We start from the raw sequence: 17405 nt of genomic DNA, 5'->3' as shown, positions 1-17405 counted from the left end.
CATGTCTCTGTTCTTAGACTTTCTCTATATATCTTTCTCTGTCCTTTTATTTATTATTATTATTTTCATTAGAGAATTGATTTTACTGTAGTATCAAATTATTTGTCTCTGGAGCATACAGGTGGTGAAAAAAATAACCAACGATTATATGTCTGATCCTTTCCAGAGGGTTGGGAAAAATTGGTCCTTGCTCCAAGGTTTTGTCATGCAGACCTAAACAGTTCTCCAATATGAAAAAAAATTACCCCCAGCCTATTTTATTGTGGTATTGTGTGTAAATGACTATATGTAGCAAATTAAACAAACTTGTTGATATTAGTGACTGAGATAAGAGTAGATAAATCAGTTTTAATTTCGTAGGAGGGCAACATTTACCTTTTGGTATGCATTCAAGGGGTGTGTATGTTAGCGTATGTGTGGCCCTCTCTGTTCCCTTGACTGAGAATAGCTGTGAGGCACAAGTATCTCAGCAAAGTCATAGAGGACATACAAGGAGATCCACGTTTAGTCGAGATCCTGGGTTTTAGGTTCTCTGGTAGAAGTGCAGCAAGCACAGGGAATGGTGCTTGGATGTACTGGATGTATCTGTACTTTGCCCCAGGCCTTTGGGGTCGTACCTAGTTCCCTCATCAGATGCACTGTAGGTGATTAAAGAAATTTCCTTATGACCCAGCAGGTGCATTGACACAGAGTTCACAGGGCTCCACTAATCCTAGTGTTTTGAAGACAAACAGTGAACATGTGACTAATGCCAAATGATTAAAATAATTGATGATTTCCATTTGTATAAGGGAGTGTAGATATCAGTGTGTGCTATGTGACATTAGGTGAGCACTTTTCTATTTGGGAAGGGAGGTAGAAAAGCCCTGTTGAGAAATTTGTTTTCAAATTTTATGCTTTCTTTTTCTCAGTGTGTGGGATGAGGCTGCTGGTGTTCTAGCAAGGAGAGTGGGGTGAGTTGAAGGAAGAAAGGAGAAGAGTCTAAGCTGTAGAAAATAAATATATGTGGTTTAACAATTTCATTGTAATTTCACTGTTGTCTATAATCAAGTTTAGAGTATGCGCAACTGTGCTGAGGTAAGATTCCTGGAAATCAAATGCTTTTACAAAAAATAATATGCAATAACCTTCTTGTTGGCAGTTGAGGAAAACTGTAATCAAAGCAATCAGAAAACATCTTAAATCTTGTGTTCTGTCTTCTCTGCTTACCCCATGGCAATTTTAGGAGATAGCTTTCAACAGCATTTTTTTCTCAGAAGATATTCTTTCTCAGTGTTGTAGCCTTTCTCATGTACCCTACTGTTGCAGAAAATTGCAGAGAAAATTAAATTTGGTGTCATTTGCAATGATATATGAGGTATATGTAAGTTATTGAGCAATTGTGCTAGCACTGGGAAGAACTTTCTCAGATAAATAGTGTTTCAGAACTTAGCCCATCTCTCAGTGGAGTGGTTTTCTAGGTCTAGGATCCTTGCTAAGGTGCATGCAGTTGTCTGTAAATATGGAAGTTGCCGTAATGTCTAGACGGATCAGTAAGGGCAGGACTCTGATATGCAAGGCACTGTACATGATTAAATATATCTGAAAGTACTAAACTCCTGTTGACTTCTCTGAAATCTTGGTTTTGATAATTCATGATGGAAATGTGTCTTGAATAATGTATTTTTCTTTCATGAAGGATTTGTCAGAGAAATATAATTGTGGATGTCAAAAATGAAATAAAGTTTGATCTAGCAAGAATTGCACACTTTCACAATAATGAAATATTGAATATGCATTAAATAACAATGAAACTTGTGAGGGATAAAAGGCAGTATATTTTATTAAATAATTTAACACTTGAATTAAGAGGACAGGATTCCTAGGGAGCAGTTTGTCCATGAGGCAGGTTACTTTTGTTACGTGGTTGCTCACATCTGTCTCTGAAGTGTCTGACTGTGGCTGCTGATGGAATTAACTGAAGGTCACTCATTCATGCCTGCTGGAGGTGTTTCTTTCTTGGTGCACTGGAGTATTAGGTTACCACCACGAGGGAATTCTGAAGCAAGAGATGAGGTGTGCTCACTGTCTCAATCTGTTTTGAAAGAAGACTGAAGTGAAAGGCTTCTTTGCAAAGGTGCATATCACACTGAGAGCCTAAAAAAGCCACTCAAAGCTGGCAACCAGTGCTGTGCAATGTGTCAGCTTGCTTCCCAGGAACCTACATAACCTGGATCTGACACTACAAAAAAAAAATCTTTTGCTTGTCATTTTGCTGGGTATGTTTGTAATTAATAGTTTACATTAGAGGGCTACCAAAAATAGAGACAAGTTGCACATTTCTTAAAAGAAATTACACTTGTCATTTTTCCTAATAAGACCTGGATATAGTAGTAAAATATAATATTTACATGTATAAGAACAGTAATTAATTTAGCAGGAAGTTTTAAGTAAATTCCTCAAATATTTTTGTATTCTATGGTTACCCTTTCCACGTGTGAGTAAGACTAGGAGCACTTGCTAAAAGTATCTAATGTTGTAGCTCTGCACTATTATCCAACAATTGTGATGAATATGTATTCCTAGACAAGGTAGTAATTATGTTCTGATACTTGTAAATATGTAAGTCCTTGCATACCTTTATTATTATGTGTAGTTCTCTTGAGTCATAATTAACGTGTGGGAAGAGGTAAGATCATATTTAACAATCCATTTGCAGCATCCTATGATAGACATACAGTAGTCGATGCATTTTAATACAAAGTAACCATTAACGTTCAATAAAAGTGCTCAATGCAGAATTGTTTACAGACTGTTTTGACTCCTGAATTACAATATCACTTATTTAAAGTCTGATGACTGCATGGATGAACTTTTTTCAAGCTCCCATGAGTGAATAAGGAAATGACATTTTGCATTTAAAAAAGGGTAACCTGCAAAAAGTGATACCATTGCACTTCTTGGTATATTCAAAAGGTTTAGAGTAGCATTTTTCTGTCTTTCAGTGAAAATTCTCAATCATAAACTTCTTTATAGTAGAGTGTGTGTGTATGGGAAGATGATTAGAACTTCTTTTTTAACCACAAAGATCCATTAATTTCAAGGCAGATTAGAATGAGCTAAAAAAATGATATGGTGATACATGATTCTAAAATTTTTAGTCAACTGTGCAGATGAAGATAAGTTACATGATCCCAACATAAGCATATTTTTGTAGGTATGTGATGTGTTTTGCCATCCCTTTTTGTATTTTTTCTTTTTTTATTTTGGGTTTGGCAACAGCAAGGAGAAATTTCTCTCCTTGGATAAGGCAGTGGCATTTCTGTAGTTGTTGCTAGTTGGAATACGGGTTCCTATTGTGAAGAAAGCAAGAACACTGGTCTAGGCTTCCATCAGGTTACCTGTTAGGCCGACTCCGTAAGAAGGTAGATTGATGTGAGGAGACATTTGGTTTCCTTTCCCCAGGGCAAAATCCCATGGCGGTTTTTGGAATTACTTAAAGCAGCTGGCATAGCTGGAGTTATTGCTGTATCAGTCATGGATTGGGAAGTGCCAGGTCATGGCAGCAGAGCTGATTCAGCCAGGTACGTGGTTATAGCATGGTGCTGAGGTGGCTGGCTGATTGCTGGCGGTGCCTGCAGCAGCAGTTCACTGCTTCCTGCATGAATTCACTTAGTTTACCCAAAAGAGTTTTTGGGTAGCGGAAGTTTTTCCATCTTTTAGTCTTGTTAAATTAGTTTATTTGTGTGACCTGTTATTTTCTGAGCCTCTCAGATGGTTTTAATATGAAACCAATAAGTCTTGATGGGGACTTCTGTAGGGGAACTGATGATGTAACTGATCACTGCAGGCATGCATAGTGTCATTCTATGGCTCAAGCTCATATGCAAAATCTTTCATCTCACAGGGTTTACAAAATTTGCACTGTTTCATAAGGAAGGTTTTGGATAAATGCTGTGGTGGTCAAAAGCTAAATCTCATGTGCAAGCCTATTTTGGCAGGGTGTGATTCTTGTTAGATTCAAAGAAGATTACTGCATTTCTACAGTTTTCTACAGTACTTCTGTGTTTTCATTGTTTGGAGCATCGTGACTGTTCTTGTGGCTGTTCATCAGTGCTAAAACATGCATGGATTCCTCTGCAAACAAGAATGTTGATCAGTCAACAGACATTTGTTAATAAGTGCAAGAAGCTGTTTCTTCTCTGTATAGAGAGCTGCTTAGTCTGGCAACCTGTACGTTGTGAAGGTGACTAAAATGGAAATATGAGTCTTTTTCCAGCTCAGATGTTTTGAATAGTTGGCTGCAAGTTTCTACAAAGGTTGAAAAATTAGTAATCCCTTTGAAGTCAGTGGCTCAACTCATTGCATAAAGATTGGCGCAGATAGAAACTGCAGTGTGGTCTCCCTCAGGACAGTAACAACCAAAATCAGCATTTAAGTTGTAATGTTTCAGGGTGTACTTGTATGATGAAGTGAAAAGGACCTGTGTGACCACTTTGTAATCAAGTAAGACTTCTGCTTGGGGCTAAAGTGAAAAATTAAGTCTTTTTGTTGCTATAAATGTTTTTAATGTTTACAGGCTTGTGTATGTATACGGTTTCACTTCCTAGTCAGATATCTTCAGAACAGTTGGCACTATACAATTCCTTTCATAATTCACGTCAGATTGGAAGCCTTTTTTTTTTTCCCAAATTATTACTTATAGTTTTCTCCATTTAATAGGTAGCATGAAGAGTTCTGTAACATTTAGGATATCCTTGCTAGAAGCTGGTTGCTTTTGTCCCTTTATCTGAAAAGTAGGTTTATTGCTACGTAAGGAATTAATAGCAGGTACCTGTAGTTAACTTATCTTCATTTTAATCATCTGCACTCATTTATGCATGAAAAAAATGAAGTAAAATCTAGTTGCATTACTGTTAGTGTCTGGAGAATAAGAAGGGGTTGATAATGTGAATTTAGACCACATGCTGTCCCTCTGATACATTCAAAACAAGAAACAAAACAGAACTGAAAATTTACAGGCTTAATTGGTGCTATTAGTTTCCAAGCTTTTAAGTTTGTTCCTGTAGAGAAATGTGTAACACTTGGCTGAGATGTAAGTGTACTCTCAAACCACACTCCTAAACTTTGAATAATGTTGTACATTTCCATTTCTCCAAGTTATTTTTTTCTTTTTTTATTTCCCTCCATGTGTAATTTTTAGCATCTCGCTGAAGAAATTATGCGCACGGGAATCAGGAGTGCGTGGATTAGCCATTTCATATGCTTCTCTGTTTCACAGAATGGCTTGGGTTGGAAGGGACCTTAGAGATCATTTAATTCCAACCCCGATTTCCATGGGTTTCATTTTGTTTGCTTGCTTTGTGTAGACTTGTGAGTGGAAAACTGGCCTTATTATTTTCAGGTATCTACAGCATGGCAGCATAGAGGTTTTCATTGCTTTTCCTTTCACTGGGCAGCAAATGATTTTTAAATATTTATCTAGCTTAGTTTCATAGCCTGGCTCTTCTGTATCGGGTATCTTTGTCTACCTTGGCATTGCAGGACTGGGACCCTGCTATGCTGAGTATTTTGTGGTACAGGGTAGTTGTTCCTAGAGTGTTACTCCAAAGACATCAGGGAGATTAACAGGAGGCAGGAGGACACTGATCACAGTTCAGGTTTGCAAGTGTAGACTGGCTTCATAATCTGTGTACTTAGACATGTGTGTATGATAGATCAAATCTGATAGTTAATTTTTTGATGACTGGAAGAATAATACATGGAACATGTCTTTATATTTCTCTGTAGATATTTCTTACAGTTTTGTATCTTTTCCTTATGTTGTGAAACAGGCGATGAGAGGTGAGCTGCTGCTCGTAATTTGACTGGTTTGAGAAGTTCAGCTCTGAAACCCAGTGCATATGAATTTATTTGTATTTTTCCTTGAAAATTGTAAGAACCTCAAAATGTGTGAATTGGTTGTACTGATTTCACAAATTGAAAGGATAGGGTTGCTGTGTTGGGTTTTTTTCTTTATTTTTTTTCCATCTTTTATGCCATAGACAGTGCTGTTTAAAAAAAAATCTGTTTCCAATTTGCCAGTAAATTCTACCTTGGGTAGATTTACCAAGTTTGGATGCTTTTTAATTTTTCTTTTGTGAAAACTTAGAGGTGCGTATTTGTGAGGAATTATTTAATTGAATAAATGTAATACAATGTGTGGCACTTTGATTTTAGAGGAAATTGAATTCAGTGAATAGTCAAATAAGCACTATAGGCCCTCAAAGTCTGAAATTTGTCTTTGGGTGGTTGGATGGGGGAGTGGAGTGTGTGTGTGAATAAATCTTTCAAAAATTTGCAGTAGAGATACAGTATAAGATTGCTTTTCACAAAGTTCACATTTCTGTGATGGAAAGTCATAAGTAATCAAAGTTTCTATCTTTAGAATCCTTTTGTACACAAATCAGTGCATGTAGATGGGGGTTGTAACTATATATATTCTACTGAGTGTAACTGGTTAACAGCCTATTGTTTTACTTCATGCATTTTCTATCATAGCAAAAGTCCAGTTGTCTTTTCTTCCAGTCATAAGATTATGCTTAAGGAAGTAATTTATCCCTCTGATAGCGAGAGCATAGTGCCAGGATTTCTGCTGCTAAAGTTTGATGGTATATACTTCTGTTTATTGCAGAGTAATAAAGTGTTACTGTTAGCACCAGAAGCTGAACTTGATTACTGAAAATTCAGTTCTTGATTCTGAGAGGAAAAAATCCACTTTGAATATTTTTTGCATGTAGTTTTAAGTTTCTTGACTTTAAATGCTATGATGCACTGCATTCATGTCAGCTGAAGGCAGCACCTGTGTGTAAAATCCTATACAAACACGTGCTTCTATGAGAAGAAATATCTGACATAACCACAAGTGTGCTGTAAAACCAGAAATTTGAGTGTTGTGGTTTAATCTACATGAGCTCTGTTAAAGCTGAAATACAACAGGATGAGACAGAAAATACAAAGAAAGAGTTGGCATTCCTTGCTTACATGTTTGTCATGAAAGTGGGAGCTGTAAAGAACTTACATGTTCCAAACTCCACATCAAATTGTTGGCAGTTTAGCGTGGTGCTTTTTTCAGTAATTGCTGTTTATATAATGGTAAATGTGAAGTTACTTGATCTTTTATGGAAGTTTGTATTTTCAGATTATTTGATACATATTGCATTGTTTTGTTATTATAAACATAATATCAAAAAACAGGTCTAGTCTTGTTTTATATACAAGTTTCACAATGAACATTTTTTGGTTTTTTAGTTTTCTTTTTAGAAGAAGGTAAGCTTTCTGGTATTGCTTATTTTGCAAAATAGACCAGATAAGCATATTTTTGTTCCTCAGGATCTTTCACAGATCTTACCTTGGACTGTAAAAAATGCTTATTGTATGAGAACAATTTCTTTGTTATGTGTCAGATGAAAAATTAATTTGTATTTCTGTGCAAATGTATTGGTTTCAAAAATGCTGTTTTGGTTTTATCTTTTCAGAATTTTAGGTTTTGGTGATCCAGCATGGGGAACCATGTAGGAAAACGAGAACATAGTGCTGACAAGTCAACCAAGGTAGGTGGAGAAAATTGTAGATATGAGGCTACTTGAGAAATATGTATGTTATGAAATATGGGTTTTTTTAGAACAGTTGTTTACCAGATCACTGACACCATTACTATTTTGTAGTTGACAATATAAAATGAACACCTTTTTTTGAAAGATGATGAGATCCTATGAGATGATGAAATCCTATGAAAAGATGAAATCCTGTGAGATGTGGCCAAATCAGGTTTTCCTGTGCTGGATTTAATGAGAGATGTGATGTTTTCCCATGTCAGATCCACAGCTGATGATAAGCTTCTCAGTCATGGTGGAAATGAATGAAGTGATCCTTAGAAGCAAGATATTGTAGAATTTTTAGAGTTGATGAGCCAAGTTATTTTTTGTGTGTTGACAGTTTTCCATTTCAGCAGTCGCTGGCTTTATCCATAAGAAAGAAGCTATATAGAAACACATAAAATAAGAGGATTCTAAAGGAAAAGACTGTCAGTCTGAGGAGATACAACTTTAAAAATCTCCTTCCCCCCGAAAGAAATGTGAGAACTGTCAAAATGTTCATTAAAAGTTCATATTTGCTTTCTAAGCTTTTGCTGACACTGTTGTGTTTTCTGCAAATAATGTGGTATTCTGTTTGGCTTGTGATAATATCTTGTTTATTTATTTTTCTATGTTGTACCAGAAGAGATTTCACACATATCCTAAAACAGGACATCTTCCCATATATATATTAAAAAAATGCTGCTTGTTGCTAGCTGTTGCTATCTTCCCTCCACCCATTTTCACCCAAAAATAACAGTTTACAGTCTAAGCCCACACTGTATAAAGTTATTGCCTTTTGCATTGGACAGATGATGTAAACAGATAGTTCTGGGCTTTTTCTGGAGGAATGTGGGTATTTTGTATTGCTGTGGCAGATAAGCAGCTATCCCTAAAAGGTATACAAACTAGAATTTGTAGAGTTATTAGTTCTTTGCCATCTCCTTTAGGAAAATACATAAGCACACTGGAAGGAATAGGGATAAAACAGCAGGAAGACAGGACAGCTGGCTACATATGTGCATATGGTTTTGTTTTGTGTTGGTGCAGTATTTTGTAAAATGGTTTTGTGGCCCAAAGTTTCGGTTTTAGTACAAACAATAGTAGGAGTCCCAAGTTGTTGTCCTGTGGTGACTTGCCCTTTAGAAAACTGTTGCGCAGCAAAGTCAAATGTACCAAACAGATGCATTTAGCCAAGTATTTTGATCCTTTCTGACTGTGAGGTCCTGCAGGTGTGATATGGTAGGTTTACAGAGCTTGATGGGCTGTAGTGCACTACATATGCCCTGATTTGGTACTTGAGGACAAAATTTGGTCAGAAAAACACACTGTATCTTCTCTCCTGCTGTGGGATCACATGTGTTTGATTCATCTTCATGGCGGGTGGGTGAGTTATTGGGCACATGGGGCTTCACAAAGCTAAAGATTCTTCAAATTGTAGCAGCCTATGCAGTAGGTGGAAGGATTATGGTGGTGAGGAAGAGTCAGGTGGTCTTGACTCTTGCACTTGTTGTGTAGGACAGATCCACAAGGAAGTGGTTTCCTGCAGTTCTTTAAAATTCCTTCTTTTTCCTAATTAGTTCATGGAGAATACTTGATTCTGGAATCAAAATAATATTCATTTACCAAAATTGTTTTTTGAAGGGGGAACTTATTACTGTAGTAATATGTTCTGTCCCTCACTCATCCTTCTAGAGGGACAAAAATCAAAACCCCAAACCCCTAAACTTTCAAATTAGCAATGCTTGATCAAAATCTCCCTTTACACACAGTAATGTCATGTCACAAGAAATTTCAAGGCCACAGATTTAAAGTCAGGAAATAGATGGTTAAGGTGCTACAATGTATTCCCTGTAGGTACTCAATCTTGATTCAATTCTTACAGGCAGCATTAAAGTTCTTAGTGGTAGTATTAACCACATGTCAGACTTTTTCTTTCCCTTTCGTTTTTTCTTTTTTTAAGTTGAAGTAGCTTTTTTGTTGTTGTTCAATATAGCTGTAAATTAGAACTGTCTTCCCACCAGTCTTCTAGTATGGTATGGGAGACAATTGCTGAGGCTTTCAGAGACTACAGCAGAAATGCTGACTGCCCCTCCTCACTCATAGCGATAGAACTGCAATGAAAGAGGTGAACATCTCCTCAAGAGTCTTTCTAAACTTCATTACTTTCACACTTCAGGCTGTTTACTATACCTCCTTCCTCAAACCTTTAGTACCAAAGAAAACAACAGAATTTTAGGCAGCATCTTTGAACTTTTGATGTCAAGTTTACAAAGACGGCAGTGGCTCCTGAAATAATAGACCATTTCTCCACAGAGCTATTTTATGTGTAGTGACATTAGAGAAACTGTTGCCAACTGCAGCTTTCATAATTCCTGGTTGTTCAGTAAATATCCTGTAATACAGTAATTACTGTGGGGTTGGTTTGGGATTATTTTTAGTTTACATCTAACTTCACTTTACTTTTAGTAAATTTGACTATTTGAATTACAAAATTAGAAATAGATTTCAGAAAAGGAATTATTTCGTCAAATATCTAAGATGATACCAAGATGCTTTCAAATTAGGAAATTTGCAAAAGACAGTAAAATGGCTTCCCATGCTGTGACACTTCTTTCAAAATATTGTTCTCATCTTGATTTATAAATCTGCCAAGCTACAGCAATTATTTAATAAATAATGAGATACCGTGAAATTAAATGAATGCTTTAAAAAGTAATTGGTCTATTTGACCTAAATAATGTGTAAAAGTATTTACAAAACCCTTATGTTTTACTCAAAGCAGTAATATACACCATCTCATTTCTGTTGGGTTGCTTTCTCTTGTGTTTGATAGATTGACATCCTTTAGAGTTTTGTAAGATACAAAAAAACTATTCAATGAACCAGTAGTTTATCTTTTCTTTTTACTTTGAATGGTTCTAGACTTTGCATCTGCTTAATGCATTAGTAAATCTGGAAGTATTTGTTTACTTTGTTCTTAGTGTTAATGCTTGCGTTTAAACTTCACATAAATATGTCTAAAAACAACAACAGCAAAAAGAAAAAGGGCTATCCTTCATGCTCTGAGTTTCTTTAAGTTCTCAGAGACCTAACTGTAGAGCAGTAGAAAGAGTAGACAGTGAAGTTTTATTGGTTTTTGTTCAGAGCTGCAGTTGATCCTAGTTAATTTGGCATCACTAAGCTGCAAAGTGCCACAATCTCTTCTGTAATTACTAAAGCCGCATGTGTTACAATAGCACAGTTCGCTGCTACTCCTCATTTTGATTGTCTTCCTCAGAGAACTCTGCACAGCACATTATTGCCATCTCAAAATCTTTGAATCTTCTTAGCACCTGTCAAAACTGGCCCTTAACTTCTTTGATTGTTTGGGATGAGGGGGTTGGAAGGAAGGTTTCCAGCATTGTCCCATTTCTTCCACAGCAACTATTAAGTGCACCTAGTCCAAGGAGCCTGATTTCCATGGTCACATATTACTGTGGCAAGCATGAAACCAAGCTTGTGACCTATAAAGAAAGATCAAAACCCATGGCCCTGCCATGTCAAGGGATTGCTCAAGAAACTTAAAAGGGCCTGGAACATATTAGATTATTGGAAATACTGGATTCTCTACCCAGCTCACATCGTTGATGTACTTGGGGCGTGCTGTAAATAAACACCAAGGAACCAAACCCTCTGATACCCAGCTCTGAAAAACCTTGGGAAATGTAACTGCAGGCCAAAACTGAAAACAGACATAGTGGTGATAAGGCATTCAATCTAAAATTTAATGTTTTGTATGAACTAAAAATAATCTGTTAATAATGACTGGGTCTTGCTGGGTAGTAAACTTAGGAAAAACTTTGCCTTTAATTGCAATGGGTTATGTACCTAGATTCTATAATGTGTTTTGCAGTGGTTGATTCGATGATTTTAATAAACTGACTGGTTCTCAGTGTTTAAGGAGAACCTAGCATCACTAGTGCAATAAATCAGATGGTTTCTACACTGCTTTTGAGGAGGTTCTGTTTTCTTTACTCATTTTTTCCCCTGTTGTCTTGCTAATGTTCAGAAATTTGCACCCTGTCTAAGACTGCAGTAGTGGTCCTGATAACACTGACAGAAAGTTTTCTGCCTCTCCCTTGTAAAAGGGAGACGAAATTCTGAGGATGGCTGGCACGTGATGGTAGTTGTATTGATCATCTCATATATGCTCAATGATCTGCAAGCAAAAAGGTTTTCACACTGATGCACTACCTCATGGTTGAGACCACTTACAGACCTGAGCTACGTGTGGTTTTTACCAGGTGCTTCCTCTTGGTATGCATCATAAATTATCAAGAAAGGAAAAAACTAACAAATGTGGCTTTTGATTTTATTACATTTATATAGTCTTATTGCCATGCGCAAATCAATCATGCAGCTTTTTCACTTTTTTCCCCTGGCAAACTTGCAAACTTTATTTTCTAGTGTAATTGTGCGTTTTCTCAGTTTTACCTTTTGCTGTAAAGCAATAAAAAGCATGGGTCCTTCTATGGTGTATTCATTGCAATTTGATGTTTTTGATTAAAACACTCCCTCTGAGCTAGTATCTTTCTGAAGGGAAAGGAAAAAGAGAGAAAAACTTTAAAATGTTGAGAGCGACAGTGTTTTCTATGACAGATTTGATGAGAATTTTCACCAGCCAGTTTTAAAGGTTACATACACAGTGAAGAAATTCTTGTGACCAACGAGCATCTGGTTAAGCTGGTGCCTGGCACAAGGAATTGCTGCTTTTGGAAGAGGCAAATCCTCTTCAAGGGTGTGAAGGGAAGTTCTAGGCAGTCAGGTTAAGCGTTACCAGTTGAATCTGATAGATGTCTGTTTTTTTCAATTTCCACCATCGACCTAGTTTTGGCCTTGAGCAAGTCCTCATGTGCTCTCTCTGTCTCTCTGTTTAATTTCTTTCTCTGGAATGTTTGTTGGGACTGATGCAGTGTCATTCTGTATTAATAGTAGTGCTTGGAGACCTTGAGTGGAGCCTTCAGATGCTAACGTGCTTCAGCTAGTGAGATGATATCATAGCGATACAGAAATGACTGTACGGTTTGAAACCTCTGAGAATGCCAAGCATGAAGCAGCTATGACATCTGTCCTCAAAAATTAACCCTAGCACCATCTTTCAGTTTGGTATTGGAAGTCTGCATTAATGTTTCACTAGGCAAATAGCTCTACTACAAAGTTAAAAGGAACAATTCATGTGTCTAAATCCAAGTGATGTGCTTCAATATTTGGCTGTTCATTAAATTCTTTGGGCACTGAATTTAGTATGGTCAGTTATAGTCATAATATTTGATCTTTCTAATGTCTAAAATATGACAAGCTCATATTTTGATTTCAGCAAGTGTTTCAGTGAAAATATGAGTAAATGTGTAGGCAATGGTTTCATAAAATAAGTTGAGAGCATGTTTTCCTGTTGAGCACACAATGGCTAAGTACTAGTATTTCTTGATTTAGGTCTTGAGCTGGTTGAGCTTGCATGGGTGTAAAAGGAAGAGGCGCAGTCACTGTGGTTTTGGCTGGGGAAGAGGTAGGGTCTTAGGCTTTGTTTTCCCACCCTCAGCTTTCAAAACTGACTAGAAGAGGGAAGTGCACTCTGTGCTTTTTAAGGTCCTGTGCTTCAGGTGCCATATTGTTGTTGAGGTTGTTTCCTGTAGTTCCCTCCTTGTTAGTTTTGATGCAGAACTAGATAAATGTCCTGTCAAATGAGTTTAATGCCAGTACCAGTTAAATTAGCAATTACACTCCTGGAAGAACAAGAGTGTAATGCACTGGGAATTCTTTGTGAACTCTCTGTGAACTGTTCTAGTTGCTGAGATGACTTTTCTTATGAGTCAGCCCATACTTCAGCCGGAGAACATGTGGTTCAGTTCATTAGCATCTTCACACCAGAGAAATGAAGGCAGATTTGTTCATATTTTTAATCTTGAGGAAGCAGTAAGTGACATGGAGATCCTGAAAGGGAGCAGTATCTTCCTTCCTCACATAACCGTTTGTGCTTTTACTGTTATGGTGGTCATGGATCAACACGTGACAATATGTTCACAGAATGACAGAGTATGCTGAGTGTGATGATCCACAAGGATCATCAAGTCCAACCCTTAGCCCTGCACAAAACCATCCCCAAGAGTCACACCATGTGCCTAAGAGTATCATCCAAACTCTTCTTGAACTCTGTCAGGCTTGGTGCTGTGACCACTTCACTGCAGAGCCTGTTCCAGTGCCCAACCACCCTCTGGGTGAAGAACTTTTTCTAATATCCAACCTAAACCTCCCCTGACACAATGTCAGGCCATTCCCTCAGGTCCTGTCACTGGTCACCAGAGAGAAGAGATCAGTGCTAGCCCCTCCTATTCCTCTCATGAGGAAATTGTAGACTGCAATGAGGTCTCCCCTCAGTCTCCTCCAGGCTGAACAGACCAAGTGACCTCAACCGCTACTCATACAGCTTCCCCTCAAAGCCCTTCACCATCTTCATTGCCCTCCTTTGGACACTAATAGCTTAATGTCTTTCTTACATTGTGACACCCAAAACTGCACACAATATTCAAGGTGAGGCCGCCCCAGTGCAGAGCAGAGCGGGACAATCCCCTCCCTCGACTGGCTGGCGATGCTTTGCCTGATGCCCCCTAGGACACAGTTGGTCCTCCTGGCTGCCAGGGCACTGCTGACTCATATTCAACTTGCAATCGACCAGGGCTTGTTGTATCACCTGCTCTGAAATTGGATGAGATGAAAATTCTCGTTTGTTGCTCGGACCTTAGTTATATTTGAGAAGAACCTAAAAACACTTCTGCAACAATGTATTACCTTAAAATGCAGTTATGGATGTAAAATCACTTGCAGTGAAATGTATTCTCCCTATTACAGAAATTGCCAAGCTTTACCTGTGGATACCCAGTGCCAAACCACAATGGAATCTCCAGTGTAAAACAAACCTGGCCTCTAGCATGAGTATTAAACCCTGTTAAAAGTGCATTTTAAAGTTTGTTCTCATCTTTTTCTCTTAATGCTGATTTCTGTTTTCTTTGATGCTCTTGGGTAGCAGCTGTGAGGAAGAGTGCTGGAGTCATGCTTTATTGTAATTCTCAGTTTCACACAGTTGCACTTCTGGTAGCGTAACCACTGTGCAGCTAGTGTAGTGTAAATAGTTGTAAGACATGGTTTTACACTGTGCCTCAGTACAAAGTCAAAACACTGTCTCTGCTTAGATCTGATGCTAAATATTCTGCCATGAGAAAAAAGGAATTCCACATTGTTAAGCTGAGTTGAATTCTCCTCTTGTTTGTAAATTCAGTGTGTAATGGGCATCATAAGAAAAAATATACAGGGCTTTCCCATACAAAGTATCACTGACAGTAGTTTCTTTTTGCACTTCAGAAGCTGAATTTCTTGAGTAACTGCAACTATTTGTACACTGAGTAAATTTAACTTATCTGTGGCTACAGTTTATTTTTCTTCTTTGAGCTGAAATGTCACAGAATGTTTTTCCTTTTTATTTAACTTTTTCAGGCCCTTTGCTTTGAGCTGACGGAAATGCTTTGATAGCATTTGCTGGAGAACGCAAGGTTTTTTTTAAAAAGGAAACCAAAAAACTTTTCAGCAGAATAATATAACTTTATTCTTGATTGCTGAGATAAGATTCACTCTTAAAAACAATCTGATCTTTCAGTGCAGCAACCAGTGAATGTGGCCATAAAAATATCAAAATTTGCAAAGTGCCAAAAGCCACACAATACATAACAGTTACCCTGGATAATTAGGGGGACTTCTGAGCATCAGTTGTAATCAAGAAGAGGCAATAATGGAAATCTTGCATTTTTGTGACAGTGCCACAGAGTGATGTTCAGGCTGATGAGGCTGGACTTAGCTAGAACTGAAAGCTGATTTAGGGAGGCATGAGGGCACTCAGCTTGCTCATGATTGCTAGGCAGCTCAAAAACCATTGAAAAGACCCAAGAACCATAAATCTTAACAAGTCTACCACCCCTAAGATCTATCTTCAAACAAGACACTTATTATCAAAACAGTAGTCACCATTTTGGGGTCCTCAGTTGTTCCTGTTCTGTGTAAAGCTTCAGGAATGGATTCACTGTTTGTTGGTACTGAGGTTTTCAGATGAGTTACGGAAATCCCTGTATGCTGGAGGTGTTTTGATTCAAAACAATTCAAGACAGTGATGTTGAAGTCTGAGTGATGTGGGGGTTTTTGTTTTGGTTTTGTGGTCATAACTGGCTTGTACGCCTAGCTCCTTCTACTTTATCTTCTATCTTCCCTCTACTTCTTATGCCCAGTTTCTTTCTGCGTGCTACTTTCTGCCAGCACCTCTGATGCAGTCAAAATACATTACTTTGATTTTTCTGAGGCATTAGAAATAGTACTTAGTTGCTAACGATGCTGTTGCATGCTCAGAAACAGTGAAGAGATGGCCAGCTAACAGGCAGTCTGATCAGGAAGGTGTGAACACTGTGGAAGAAAACAGAAAATTTGCACTTCTCTGACAACACAAATCCACTAGAAAAATTATTTTCTTTTCAAGTCAGCTTTATCTCTTCATGTTGGCATATCACTTTCTGCAACTGTCCCAGCATACCACAGTACATTGCTTTAGGAGGCTATCCAGTAGTGCCATTGTCAATATTTGAAAGCCAAAAATCAAAACTATCTGCTGTTATTTTTATGACCAACTGTCATTGCCACTTATATACTCCTTTGTCATAAAGCTGCGTTGGATTTTTGGATTTGTACCTTGTATCTGTTGAAAAATTTGTTTTATGCAGAAAATGTAAGAATTGCTATGTAGTTCTTTTGGGGAAATGTGGCTAAAATTTGTCAACGTGAAGTGGAACTGTATGCAAAAGACTTTAAATCTCACTTCTGTTCCTTTTGTGCACACATGTATATAAGTATGCACACGTCCATACAGAAAAAAGTACAAGTGTATATTTAAAAATATTTATATATAAACACAAGGGTATATTTAAGTATTGATACTCTGCTTGTATCCCTGGATGGCTGCAAAAGTACTCTCTATATTAGTTTCAAAAGGCAAGATGAGTAGCCTCCACTTTGGGGAGTCTGACTGTCCATTCTGGTGTTCCCTATGAACTACAAGTGAAGTGTTTTCTTAACACTGAGCCAGAACTTTCTACTGCAGATAAAACTTTCCTTATGGCGCACAGTGATAAAGCCTGAATAATCAGTACTTTTTTTTTTTTTAAACTCATGTCTGAAATTCCAGACAATCCTGGTTTTTTTGCAACTTGGCAGATGAAAGATTGCTGAATGTGAGACTCAGAATCTCAAGTCAGTGCCTCTCAGTGAGAAATGTTTATGCATCATAAAATATATTGAAGATATTTCAATACCTAATATTTATTGATTTTAAATTAAATATCTTTAATATATTTTAAAAAATATATACTACTAGTATAGTTAAATATATCTTTGTGTTCTAGGAGAGGCTTCAGAGTTCACAGTAGGTGAGACCCACTGCCTAAAGTAACAACTGTTTTGTCTTTGGTATGCTGCTACATACCAAACAGGAAACTGAGTCTGTTTGGGACGATTGATGTTACTTCTGGAGCTCAGTCACATGAGATGAGATTCTAGGTCAAGGCTGTATATAATGAAGACTAAAACTTACTTTTTTTCTGCTGAAAGAAATACCATGTCATGTGCTGCACTATACTTGCTGATAGAAAGAGGTCCTTTCCTGTGGTGTGGTGCTAATCTTCAGTTTCTTTCAGAATCAAATCTGTGTTTGGAGAAAATGTATGTTATATATTTTAT

General features: G+C 37.4%; 1 protein-coding gene across 1 annotated transcript in view; it reads left to right on the top strand.

Moving 5' to 3' along the window:
* The first annotated feature begins 7493 nt into the window (after window positions 1–7493).
* MBP (myelin basic protein) overlaps window positions 7494–17405 on the top strand; it is an 87503-nt gene continuing 77591 nt past the window's right edge. The window contains exon 1 of the mRNA XM_027678637.1: window positions 7494–7571. Within this exon, the coding sequence (XP_027534438.1) occupies window positions 7521–7571 (51 nt within the window). The 5' untranslated portion in view covers window positions 7494–7520. The remainder of the gene's footprint in view (window positions 7572–17405) is intronic.

This window comes from Neopelma chrysocephalum, unplaced genomic scaffold (genome assembly GCF_003984885.1).
Source record: "Neopelma chrysocephalum unplaced genomic scaffold, ASM398488v2 Primary Assembly neopelma1_22b, whole genome shotgun sequence".
Lineage (NCBI taxonomy): Eukaryota > Metazoa > Chordata > Aves > Passeriformes > Pipridae > Neopelma > Neopelma chrysocephalum.
The sequence above is the reverse complement of the archived record's forward strand: the minus strand, read 5'-3'. Positions and strand labels throughout refer to the sequence as shown.